Source organism: Heptranchias perlo, chromosome 3 (assembly GCF_035084215.1).
Source record: "Heptranchias perlo isolate sHepPer1 chromosome 3, sHepPer1.hap1, whole genome shotgun sequence".
Lineage (NCBI taxonomy): Eukaryota > Metazoa > Chordata > Chondrichthyes > Hexanchiformes > Hexanchidae > Heptranchias > Heptranchias perlo.
In genome coordinates, this window is record NC_090327.1 from 96,760,025 (window position 1) to 96,773,321 (window position 13,297).

The following is a 13,297-nucleotide window of genomic DNA, read 5'->3' on the forward strand; positions in this document are numbered from 1 at the left end:
ATGGTAAGCAAGTTGGGCAGGATGTAAACAGTGGAGTTCTGGATAAGTTGATGTTTATGTAGTGTGGAGCTCAGGAGGCCTGTCAGAGGAACATTTCTGAAGGCTGGGGCCAACGAAGAGGGTTTTTGGCAGTAGGGTGTGTGAGGTAAGGATGGAGAAAGGGAATGCTGCAGAGAGAAAAAAATAACTTGCATTTACATAGTGCCTTTCAAAACCTCAGAACATCCCAATGCACTTTACAGCTAATATTACCAGTCAAATTGAGTTTTTATTACAATGCAGTAGTTTTTTCTTGTCTGTCTGGCTTGTTACTTAAACCACTTCAACCTTTAAGCAGTTTGTTCTGCTATGACGTCCACTCCACTGTTCAGGAAACTTCCATGATTCAGTGCTAAAGTACTCAATATTCAGCTCAAAATTTGCAAAACTAAAATATTTGTGCATTTTTCTAATAGTTTCTGGAAAGTTTTCATATAGAAAGAAATAATTTGCATTTATATGGTGCCTTTCATGACCTCAGGACATCCCAAAGCACTTTACAGCCAATGAAGTTAGCAACTTCTGCATCTTTAGCGACACCGAGCTGAGCTTCCTACCTCATATCCTCTCCATTACAAAGATCATGGACTTCTGCCTCTGTAACATAGCCCGCATCTGCCCCTGCCTCAGCTCATGTGCCACAGAAACCCTTGTCCATGCCCTATGTCAACTCATTACTCCATTACTCCGATGCTCTCCTAGCTTGCCTCCAATCGTTCAACCTCCGTGGACTTTAGCTCATCCAAAACTCTGCTGCGCGAATCCTGTCCCGCGTCAAGTCTCCCCCGTCCATTACCCCTATCCTCGCTGACTTATATTGGCTCCCAATCCCTTTAATGCCTCATATTTAAAATTCTCATCCATGCGTTTAAATCTTTTCATCCTATCTCTGTAATCTCCTTTAGCCCTACAACCCGCCTGCCTGAACTCTCTATTCCTGTGACTCTCGCACCTTTTGCATCCCCCTCCCTTTGTCCAGCCACTAATAACCATGCGTACAACTGCTGAGGTCGGTCCCACTCTCTAATCCCCTCCCCAAGCCCTTCTGCCTCTCCACCTCCCTCATCTCCTTTAAGCCCTCCTTAAAATCCACTCTTTGACTAAGCTGTTGGTCACCTTCCCTAATCTCCTCTCCTTTGGCTCAATGTCTGTTTTTCCTTACATGCCTGCAAAACACCTTGTGGCATTTTTCTGTTAGAAGGCACTAGATAAATGCAAGTTGCTGTTGGTTCACTCCCTGGCAGACTAAAGGAAGAATTACAAATAGTGTGAATTTACATCCTTTGACAAACTTCTAACTAAGCAGAATGTGAATCTTAATGAGCTGCAACAGTACATATTTCCTGTTGTTATTATTTTATCTGCATATTTAGTGCAAAACCTTAAATACAGAAAGTCGCTTAATTCAGCCATCCATCTAAAAGGTCAACTATCCTGTGCAAAATGAAAGTCATAATTATGTAAGTTGTATCCCACCATTTTTGCCTTGCCACTCCCTCCCATTTAAACCTCCTCTTCCACCATGCATTTGCCCCACCCTTACCCTCTTTCTTACCCAGTTGCCCCGCTCAGTGTCCAGCGTCCTGTACACCACTCAAGATACCTCTTTTTACTTGATAAGCACTTCATAAATGCCAGTTGTTGCTGTGGCATGGTAAGCAACAATAGGTGCACTTCAAAGCATCTATTAAGTTAACTGGACAAAGAAATTACAGTTCTGATGTTTGGTTGTTCCTGGCACATTTAGTAGAATTCAGAGACACAGATCAACAAGCTTACCTTGTTTGCCCCTGTGATGAACTGCTTGCTGCTGGATCTGCCAAACTGTGGGTGAAGAGCCACTATCTAAAATAAAATGAAAACAAAATCAAACTGAGCATGACTAATAGTACTTGCACGACACACTTTTTTTTTAAAGTTCATTCATGGGATGTGGGTGTCGCTGGCAAGGCCGACATTTAATGCCCTTCCCTAGCTACCCGGAGAAGGTGGCGGTTGGCCACCTACTTGGACCACTGCAGTCCGTGTGGTGATGCTGCTCCCATACTGCTGTTTGGTAGGGAGTTCGGGGAATATACCTGGAATGACTCATCCTTAGCCCGACAACGACTGACTGCCATTAGTTGGCTGCTCCCTCCGGTTTTTCCTTAGACTCTTACTTCCAATACTCCTCCCGTGGAGTCCTTTGTACGTCTCCCTGTGCTGGAGTTAACTCACTGTAATTACGTCAGAAAACCCTACCTGCTTCATTGCATCCACTTGGGAGCATCAGGATCAGTGTATATCTGTGAAGTATACACCATGCATACAGAATGTTTTAACTCCCCAAGTTTGTTTTTTCCAATCCCCACTGAACTCTCGTTTTTTATCACGCCAAATTACAAACAAGGGGTTGGTAAGAAAAGCAGTAAAAATGTAAATGTCACTTGATGGTTCATTTGTGAAGAAGAGTACAGAGTGATAACTTATATGTAGTTTATAAGTAATCCTCTGCACTACACATTTCCCTCAGCTATCACATTTTCTTACAATGCGTGTGCTGTCAGGGGAAGGCGACTGTTGCACTGCAGGAATTGCTCCTAAATCCATCCAGCAAGCAGGTGGTTAGTGAAGCAAACTTAATCTACTTACGTGACCAATTACTGCTGCACGAGGTATGTATATGAGCAGGAGACTAATGTTTACAGAATTTTCTGGAATTAATCACTGAATTACAACCTTTTTCTGTTACTACACAGTGGTTACAAATTAGCTCCGCTTCAATAGATTTTCAGCTTTTCACAAGATTGAAAATCGATAAAACTCTTACTAGCCTCAGGGGTACAGCAATGAATGGCAGAGTGTGGGTTCCTTTCAAGAGATTCCCAACATGGAGAGTTCCCAACCTTAACAGCAGTGATCTGCATGCACATTCCCAAGGAAGGCAGGCAAAACGGAGGATTTAACCAACTCGTGGCATTCAGTTCAGCTGACTAACAGATGGCGCTTGCTGTATGGGGCAGCAAGAAATGTGAATGAATGAGAAACACAACAGAACATTTTACTAATAACATTTATCTATTCAAATCTCATACAGTAATTTAGGATTCTCAATATCTGTGCTTTTTTTAAAAGCCAAGCCATTACAAAGATTAATGATTAACTAGCCAGTTTTTGTTTAGAAGAGCTGGGTGGCATAGAGTGTTATCACATTGCCTTTTCACCAGAGACCTGGGTTTGAATTCAGCCAGACTTGAGGCACAACATTCTTATCTCTCGGCCAGCTCTAAGGGTCCTGTGCATATTGTGTTTCAGAAGTCTCAGTGCAGAGATAAGAACACAGTGCAGAACTGGCAATAATTTAGTTTTAATTTAGGCTGGCACTTCAGTTCGTCAGTGAGGGAGAGTGCTACATTGTCAGAGATGGTATCCCTTGGATGAGAAGTTAAACCAAGGTCTTGTACGCCTGACCAAGCAGACATTAAAATATCTCAAGGCACTATTTAAAAAAGAGCAAGGACTTCTCCAGAATCCTGACCAGCATTCTTCCCTCAATCAACGTGACCGAAAGCAGATTATCTGGTCATTTATCGCATTGCTGTTTGTGGGATCTTGCTGTGCGTATAACAGCTGTTGCTTCTGTCTACACAATAACTGTGACTACACTTCAAAAGTAATTAATTGGAGCACTTTGGGATGTTTCCAAGATGGCACAAGACGCTATATAAATGCAAGCTTTTTATTTTTTGAATTGGTAATCAAACTCGAAAATAAAACGTCTGCTGGGTATGAGGGGATCAAAATGTCACACTGGTGTAGGAGGCACTCTTCCAAGGTTGGTACCAAGACAAATTTTTGATACAAACCACAGGGAGCTTTCTGGTGCTGGCACTTTTGTGCTGATGTGCTGTGGTTTCAGCTGTGCACTAATGCAAAAGTGGCAGCATAACTCTGGAATCAAGGTCTGATCTAACCGGAAGGGAAGGGAAGTGGTTAGAGAATTTGCTGGGAATGTCATTTCATGCTGCACCACGTGCAGTATAACTCCAATACACTGAAGCTGGGTCCACTGGATCCCCTGGGAACTTTGCAAAACTTATTCTTTTCTTCAATCTTTTGAAAAAGTGGGCACTCCTGCCCTTTCAGAACATTAACATTTTCAGCGTGACTCTTGGCCCAGATGCTTGTATAGACAACGGGGTGTGATTCATATCCATGGGAAGCCACCAATATAACACTGCCCTTATTAGCTGCGTTTCATATCCTGCAGCTATTGCTATCAAGAGCACTGGGCCAGTACAATCAAAGTCTTAATTTGCATCTAATTCATGATGTACCTGCCCAGGTGGTACTGACATTAAAGAACGAACTTGTATTCATATAGCATTTTTCACAATGTCAGAATGTCCCACAGTAAATTAAGTACTTTTGAAGTGTAGTCACTATGGTAATATAAGAAACAAGGCAGCCAATTTGCACACAGCAAGGTCCCACAAACAGCAATGAGATAATAACCAGATAATCTGTTTTTAGTGACGTTAGTTGAAAGATAAATATTGGCCAGGATACCGAGGAGAATTCCCCCTGCTCTTCTTCGAATAGTGCCATGGGATCTTTTACATCCATCTGAGAGGGCAGACAGGGCCTCGGTTTAATGTCTCATCCTTCCGGCAGTGCAGAACTCCCTCGGTACTACATTGGAATGTCAGCCTGGATTACGTGTTCTGGAGTGGGACTTGAACCCACAACCTTCGAACGAGAGCGCTGAGCCAAGCTGGACTAATTTTATGAAATCACACCCCCAGCCTTACCCAGCGGGAACATGTATTAGGAACTGGGTATGCACTCCCCATGATTTTGCCTTCACTAATTTTAAATGGATGGAAAATTATGGGGAATGCACACACCCGAATTCCTGATATCTGCTCCTGCCACGCAAGGTTCCCTTTCCCTTTTCGGAACTGAAGCACAATTTGATAAAATTGGTCCTTCGGTGCCAAAAATGGAAAGGTTTCCCATTCCCAACAGACACTCTTCACTTCAAATAGCAGAATCTTTCTTTAAATAAAACTATTAAGGCATCATCAGGCTACTGGCTGAAAAGAATTACTGGTGTCAAGGTGTAAGCTTTGGCTCAGTGGTAACAGTCTTGCCTCTGAGTCAGAAGGTCATGGGTTCAAGTAACTTCTGACTCAGAGGCAAGACTGTTACCCACTCCAGAGACTTGAACATATAATCTAGACTGACACTTCAGTGGAGTACTGAGGGAGTGCTGCACTGCCTCTTCTGGATTATTTCTTAAACTGAGGCCCCATCTGCCCTCTCAGGTAGATGTGAAAGATCCCATGGCACTGTTCGAAGAAAAGCAGGGGAGTGCTCCAGGTGTTCTGGCCAATATTTATCCCTCAACCAACATCATCATTTAAAAAATTGATTCTTTGGTCCTTTGTCTTATTGCTTTTTGTGGGATATAGCTGTATGCAAATTGGCTGCCACGTTTCAGAAGTACTTCATTGACTGTAAAGTGCTCTGGGATGTTCTGAGGTTGTGAAAGGCGCTATCTAAAATGCAAGTTATTTCTTTCTTACTGAGCCCAACAGTGGGAGGGAATTACACTATCATTGGTCAATAACATTACCACAGAGGGCTTCATCTCCCTTAGCTTGAGCAACTCCTCAAAGCCAGTTCCCCCAGTGGGGTCACCACTTACAGAAAATAATTCAAAACAAAAAACAAGCAATAATGAACTAAACTCTGCAGTACTTTGCTTTTTAAAAGGACAAATGTTAGACAGAATCCTGTCTACTTACTAAACTTGGTTCTAACAAAGTAATTTCAAGGTACTGGGGTCACTAATTCCAAATGCAGAAATAGCCATCTAGTTATAATCCTTAACTTTTGTAAGAATTCAACAGAACAGCTCTTAAGTGATGTATAGACAAAGCCATTGATTATTTATTAAAAAAAAAGTAATTCAAGGACGAGAAATATCTTCATGCTGAGTTTGTTGTGAATCGATTGCAGACCTTTCATAAGTGCCAAGGTAAATGCTAAAATTCAGAACAAGGCAGTCAGCGACCTTGAATTTAAGTGAAAAGCTCCCACTATGAAAAGGAATTGTCTCAATGATGGGGGAAGATCATAATTTTAACCTTGGTGTCAGTTCACCACAAGATTAAAAAACTAATTTTGCAAGGCTCCTCTGCCCCTATGGAGCTTCGCTAGATGCAAGTGCAGGTCAGAGATAGGGCTTTAACTCAGATTCTTCAACTTGCGCTCGCTGCTCACGAGACTGCGTGCCGGCAGTGAAATCATGCGACATTATCCCTAGTGTTTATTGCGAAGAGAATGAAAAGTCCATGTTGGACAGCGATGTAACAATTTTAACCAAAAAATATGGATATTATTGATGCTAATCCGTGTAAATATTTTTGGTAAATCAAGAGGAGGACAGATAAGGGAAGCCATTTGGCCTATCAAGCTCATTCTTCCACAGAAACATGTTTTCTCCCAGTACATTAATTGCTAAAATGACTGGAGTTTTTGCCTCCATGACCCTCTCCGGAGACCATTCCAGGGATTGATCACTGTGATTGCATTGCATAAATATGCAGTTTTCATGCTCGCAAAGGGTAGAGATGGAATAGACAGCAGTAGAGAAGAGCAATTAAGAAGACCATTTGAATTTAAATCCAAGGGTGGTAGGGATAGACTGAAGGAACTGTGGTTATTTCATTTAATATTTAATTTTTGCAAGTGGTGAGAGGAATAACCCAGAAATGAGTGAATCTGTCATACTGGAGATATCCCTTAGACCAAGCACAAAAGCAAAATTTGGAAGAAAAAAATCTAATGAGGAAAAGTACAAAGTATTTAATTTTCTTGGAGACTAGTTGAAATGGTATATAGTTGCCATATTGTGTCTTTGCTTGTGGACCCTATGCAATCAATTTGATAAAGATGGGCAAATTTAGGATTAGGAATTATTGAGTTTAGAATGAGTTGCACTTTGAATGCTACGTTCGGTTCTAGTCATCGAGGCACAAGGGAAACAATGAAGCCCTGGAAGCAGTGTAGAGGGATAGCCATGAAGCAGATTCCTACTGCCAGAGAACTAAGGTTAAAAAAAACTTGGAATCTTCAGCCTTGGAAAGAGGTGAATGAAAGGGGACCTTATAAAAGGTCAATAAGATACTAAGTGGAACAGAAAGGGTTGACCCTGAGTTACTATTTCAAGTTAAGTACAGTAGAAGACCTGTACATACCCCAAAAATGCAAGAGGTCTGCTTGTGTAATTAAGCAACCTTGGTCAGCAAAAGAGGTGAGAGATAGTATAAAGCTAAAAGAAAGGGCTTAATCAAATGCAAAGAATAGTGGAGATCCCACAGACTGGGAGAGATATGAAGAGCAGCAAAGGGATACAAAGAAAGTAGTAAGAGTTGAAAAAAGGGAATATGAGAAAAAACTTGCAAAAGATATCAAGGAAAACATGAAAGGCTTTTACAAATATATTAAGAGAAAGTGGGCAGCTAAGGGTATTGTGGGCCCCTTAAAGATAGACACAGGTGATACTGTAATTGAAAATAAGGAAATAGCAGACTTGCTAAATAATTAATTTGTAACAGTCTTCACCGTAGAGGAAGAGGATAAAGTACCAGAGATGTAACATATTTGGATGTTCAAAAGGCCTTCGATAAGGTACCGGATTGTAGACTCATGACTAAGGTCAGAGAATGTGGAGTCAGGGGACCCGTAGCAGAATGGATAGCAAGTTGGCTACACAACAGAAAACAGGGGTTAAGGGTACGTACTCATAGAATCATGACAGCCTTTCTAGTACCTCCTCTATCAATTTTTAGCCCATCCAGGATCTCAACTACCTCCTCTTTTACTGTGACTTTGGCAGCATCTTCTTCCTTGGTAACGACAGATGCAAAGTACTTATTTAGTACCTCAGCCATGCCCTCTGCCTCCATGCATGGGTCTCCTTTTTGGTCCCAAATCGGCCCTACCCCTCCTCCTACTACCCGTTTATTCTTCATATGCCTATAGAAGACTTTTGGATTCCCTTTTATATTAGTTGCCTGTCTATTCTCATACTCTCTCTTTGCCCCTTTTATTTCCCTTTTCACTTCCCCTCTGTACTTTCTATATTTAGCCTGGTTCTCACTTGTATTATCAACCTGACATCCGTCAGACACCCCATTTCTCAGTTTCATCTTACTCTCCTTCGTCATCCAGGGAGCTCAGGCTTTGGTTGTCCTACCTTTCCTCCTTTTGGGAATGTACCTAGACTGTACCCGACCTGTCTCCTCTTTAAAGGCCGCCCACTGTTCTGCCTGCCGATCCTTTTTTTTGCACCCGGGCCAGATCCGTTCTCAACCCACTGAAATTGGCCCTCCTCCAGTTAAGTATTTTTACTCTAGATTGCTCCTTGTCCTTTTCCATAGCTAATCTAAATCTTATAATACTATGATCACTGTTCCCTAAATGTTCCCCCACTGACACCTCCACTTGACCCATCTCATTCCCCAGAACCAGATCCAGCAATGCCTCCTTCCTCGTTGGGCCGGAGACATACTGATCAAGAAAGTTCTCCTGAACACACTTCAGAAATTCTTCCCCCTCTCTGCCCTTTACACTATTGCTATCCCAGTCTATATTAGGATAATTGAAGTCCCCCATTGTTACTGCTCGAAGACTCTTGCACCTCTCTGTAATTTCCCTGCAAATTTGCTCCTCTATATCCTTCCCACCAGTTGCTGGCCTATAGAATACCCCCTGTAGTGTAATGGCACTTCTATTGTTTCTTAACTCTAACCAAATAGATTCTGTCCTTGACACCTTCAGGACATCCTCTCTCTCCAGCACTGCAATATTGTCTTTAATCAATACTGCTATCACCACCGCCCCCCCGCCTTTCTTTCCTTCCCTATCTTTCCTGAACACCTTGTATCTAGGAATATTTAGTACCCAATCCTGCCCTTTTTTGAGCCAGGTCTCTCATCACCACGACATCATATTCCCATGTGGCTATTTGCGCCTGCAGCTCACCAACCTTGTTTACCACGCTTTGTGCGTTTACACACATGCACTGTAAACTTATCTTAGACCATCTTATATTCTCCCTTAGTCTGATCACCGTACTATTTCTTACTCCAGTACTATCTGTCTCTCCCAATCCTTTGTGCAACTTGTTTCTCCTTTCCAATGCTACATCCTGGTGCCCATCCCCCTGCCTAATTAGTTTAAACTCTCCCCCACAGCACAAGTGAGCCTCCCCACGAGGACATTGGTCCCAACTCTGTTGAGGTGCAACCCGTCCGGCCTATACAGGTCCTACCTCCTCCAGAACTGGTCCCAATGGCCCAGGAATCTAAAGCCCTCCCTCCTGCACCATCTCTCCAGCCACGCATTCATCTGCTCTATCCTCCTATTTCTATACTCACTAGCATGTGGCACCAGGAGCAATCTGGAGGTTACTACCTTTGAGGTCCTGCTTATTAATTTCTTTCCTAGCAACCTAAAATCTGCCTGCAGGACCTCATCCCTCTTTCTATCTATGTCGTTGGTACCGATATGGACGACGACCTCTAGCTTTTCACCCTCCCCCTTCAGAATGTTCTGCAGCCGCTCAGTGACATCCTTGACCCTGACACCAGGGAGGCAACATACCATCCTGGGATCATGCCTGCAACCGCAGAAACGCCTGCCTGTTCCCCTAACTATTGAATCCCCTATCATAGAAACATGGAAAATAGGAGCAGACCATTCGGCCCTTCGAGCCTACTCTGCCATTCAATATGCTCACGGCTGATCATCTGTCTCAATACCATATTCCCGCTGTCTCCCCATACCCCTTGATGCCTTCAGCGTCTAGAAATCTATCTAACTCCTTGGACTCCACAGCCTTCTGTGGTAGAGAATTCCACAGGTTCACCACCCTCTGAGTGAAGAAATTTCTCCTCAACTCAGTCCTAAATGTCCTACCCGTATCCTGAGACGGTGACCCCTCGTTCTGGACCCTCCAGCCAGGGGAAACATCCTCCCTGCATCGAGTCCATCTAGCCCTGTCAGAATTTTAAACATTTCAATGAGATTCCCCTCTCTTTCTTCTAAACACTAGTGAATACAGGCCGAGTCGACCCAATCTCTCCTCATTAGACAGTCCTGCCATCCCAGGAATCAGTCTGGTGAACCTTCGCTGTACTCCCTCTCTGGCAAGTACATCCTTTCTTAGGTAAGGAGACCAAAATTGCACACAATACTCCAGGTGTGGTCTCACCAAGGCCCTGTATAACTGCAGAAAGACATCCTTGCTCCTGTACTCAAATCCTCTTGCAATGAAGGCCAACGTACCATTAGTCTTCCTAACTGCCTGCTGCACCTGCATGTTTGCTTTCAGTGACTGGTGTACAAGGACACCCAGGTCCCTTTGAACATCAACATTTCCCAATCTATCACCAATTAAATAATACTCTGCCTTTCTGTTTTTCCTTCCGAAGTGGATAACTTCACATTTATCCACATTATACTGCATCTGCCATGTATTTGCCCACTCACTCAAATTGTCCAAAATCGCCTTGAAGCCTCTTTGCATCCTCCTCACAACTCACAATCACACCAAGTTTTGTGTCGTCAGCAATCTTGGAAATATTACATTTGGTTCCCTCATCCAAATCATTGATATATATTGTGAATAGCTGGGGCCCAGCCAATGATCCGTGAGGTACCCCACGAGTCACTGCCTGCCACCCGAAAAAAATCTATTTATTCCTACTCTCTGTTTCCTGTCTGTTAACCAATTTTCAATCCATGCCAGTATATTACCATCAATCCCATGTGCTTTAATTTTGCACACTAATCTCTTATTTGGGACTTTATCAAAGGCCTTCTGAAAATCCAAATATACCACATCCAGCGTCCGATAAAAGGCGGGATTTCAGAGCGCTGAGAGGAGCCGAGCCGAGCGGAGGGAGCGTCCGATAAAAGGCGGGATTTCAGAGCGCTGAGACAAGCTGAGAGGAGCCGAGCCGAGCGGAGGGAGCGTCCGATAAAAGGCGGGATTTCAGAGCGCTGAGAGGAGCCGAGCCGAGCGGAGGGAGCGTCCGATAAAAGGCGGGATTTCAGAGCGCTGAGAACAGCTGAGAGGAGCCGAGCCGAGCGGAGGGAGCGTCCGATAAAAGGCGGGATTTCAGAGCGCTGAGAACAGCTGAGAGGAGCCGAGCCGAGCGGAGGGAGCGTCCGATAAAAGGCGGGATTTCAGAGCGCTGAGAACAGCTGAGAGGAGCCGAGCCGAGCGGAGGGAGCGTCCGATAAAAGGCGGGATTTCAGAGCGCTGAGAGGAGCCGAGCCGAGCGGAGGGAGCGTCCGATAAAAGGCGGGATTTCAGAGCGCTGAGAACAGCTGAGAGGAGCGGAGCTGAGGGAGCGTCCGATAAAAGGCGGGATTTCAGAGCGTTGAGAGGAGCCGAGCCGAGCGGAGGGAGCGTCCGATAAAAGGCGGGATTTCAGAGCGCTGAGAACAGCTGAGAGGAGCCGAGCCGAGCGGAGGGAGGGTCCGATAAAAGGCGGGATTTCAGAGCGCTGAGAGGAGCCGAGCCGAGCGGAGCTGCGACCGAGTTCGAAGTGACGTCAGGAATCAGATCGGGACGCGACACAGGGGAGGCACCTGATTGGTGAGTAGGTTCAGGTGAGTATTTCTCCTTATCTACAGTAACTGAAGTAAAAGGAAAGGGAAGGTCTGCAGGTCTTATAGGAAGTAGCATTTATTTTTTAGTGAATCAAGGTCCCTAGTGTAGTTAACATTCTCTAAATTGAGAACAATTTAAAGGAGTAAACTCCTTAAAGGGAGTGGTAAGTAGTTTTTCTTTCCTTTTTTTTTCTCTTGACATTGTAGTTGTTCTTAAGCTAATTTAAGGGTTAAGTCATGGCAGGAGATCCCAGCGCCGTGTCATGTTCCTCTTGTGGGATGTGGGAATTCAGGGCTCCTTCCTGTATCCCTGATTCCTTCACCTGCGGGAAGTGTGTCCAGCTGCAGCTATTGTTTGACCGCTTGACGGCTCTGGAGCTGCGGATGGACTCACTTTGGAGCATCCGCGATGCTGAGAAAGTCGTGGATAGCACGTTCAGTGAGTTGGTCACACCGCAGATAAAAATTACTGAGGGAGATAGTGAATGGGTGACCAACAGACAGAGGAAGAGTAGGAAGGCAGTGCAGGGGTCCCCTGCGGTCATCTCCCTCCAAAACAGGTATACCGTTTTGGATACTGTTGGCGGAGATGGCTCACCAGGGGAAGGTGGCAGTGGCCAGGTTCATGGCACCGTGGCTGGCTCTGCTGCACAGGAGGGCAGGAAAAAGAGTGGCAGAGCTATAGTGATAGGGGACTCGATTGTAAGGGGAATAGACAGGCGTTTCTGCGGACGCAACCGAGACTCCAGGATGGTATGTTGCCTCCCTGGTGCAAGGGTCAAGGATGTCTCGGAGCGGCTGCAGGACATTCTGGAGGGGGAGGGTGAACAGCCAGTTGTCGTGGTGCATATAGGCACCAACGATATAGGTAAAAAACAGGATGAGGTCCTACAAGCTGAATTTAGGGAGTTAGGAGTTAAACTAAAGAGTAGGACCTCAAAGGTAGTAATCTCAGGATTGCTACCAGTGCCACGGGCTAGTCAGAGTAGGAATGACAGGATAGCTAGGATGAATACGTGGCTTGAGAGATGGTGCAAGAGGGAGGGATTCAAATTCCTGGGCCATTGGAACCGGTTCTGGGGGAGGTGGGACCAGTACAAATTGGACGGTCTGCATCTGGGCAGGACTGGAACCAATGTCCTAGGGGGAGTGTTTGCTAGTGCTGTTGGGGAGGGTTTAAACTAATGTGGCAGGGGGATGGGAACCGATGCAGGAAGTCAGTGGGAAATAAAGTGGTGACAGAAACAAAAGGCAGTAAGGGAGAGTGTACAGAACATGACCGGACAGATGGTCTGAGAAAGCAGGGCAAAGACCAAGGGAAGACTAGATTAAACTGCATTTATTTCAATGCAAGAAGTCTGATGGGCAAGGCAGATGAACTCAGGGCATGGATGGGTACATGGGACTGGGATGTTATAGCTATTACTGAAACATGGCTAAGGGAGGGGCAGGACTGGCAGCTCAATGTTCCAGGGTACAGATGCTATAGGAAAGATAGAGCAGGAGGTAAGAGAGGAGGGGGAGTTGCGTTCTTGATTAGGGAGAACATCACGGCAGTAGTGAGAGGGGATATATCCGAGGGTTCGCC

The 13,297-nt window shown here is 44.7% G+C and overlaps 1 protein-coding gene across 2 annotated transcripts in view; it reads right to left on the reverse strand.

Moving 5' to 3' along the window:
- The window catches only part of vps41 (VPS41 subunit of HOPS complex), a 181,061-nt gene that overhangs the window by 86,521 nt on the left and 81,243 nt on the right, over positions 1 to 13,297 (reverse strand). For both annotated transcript variants that reach the window (XM_067980957.1, XM_067980963.1), the window contains exon 7: positions 1,819 to 1,884. In XM_067980957.1, coding sequence (XP_067837058.1) covers positions 1,819 to 1,884 — 66 coding nt within the window. The remainder of the gene's footprint in view (positions 1 to 1,818; positions 1,885 to 13,297) is intronic.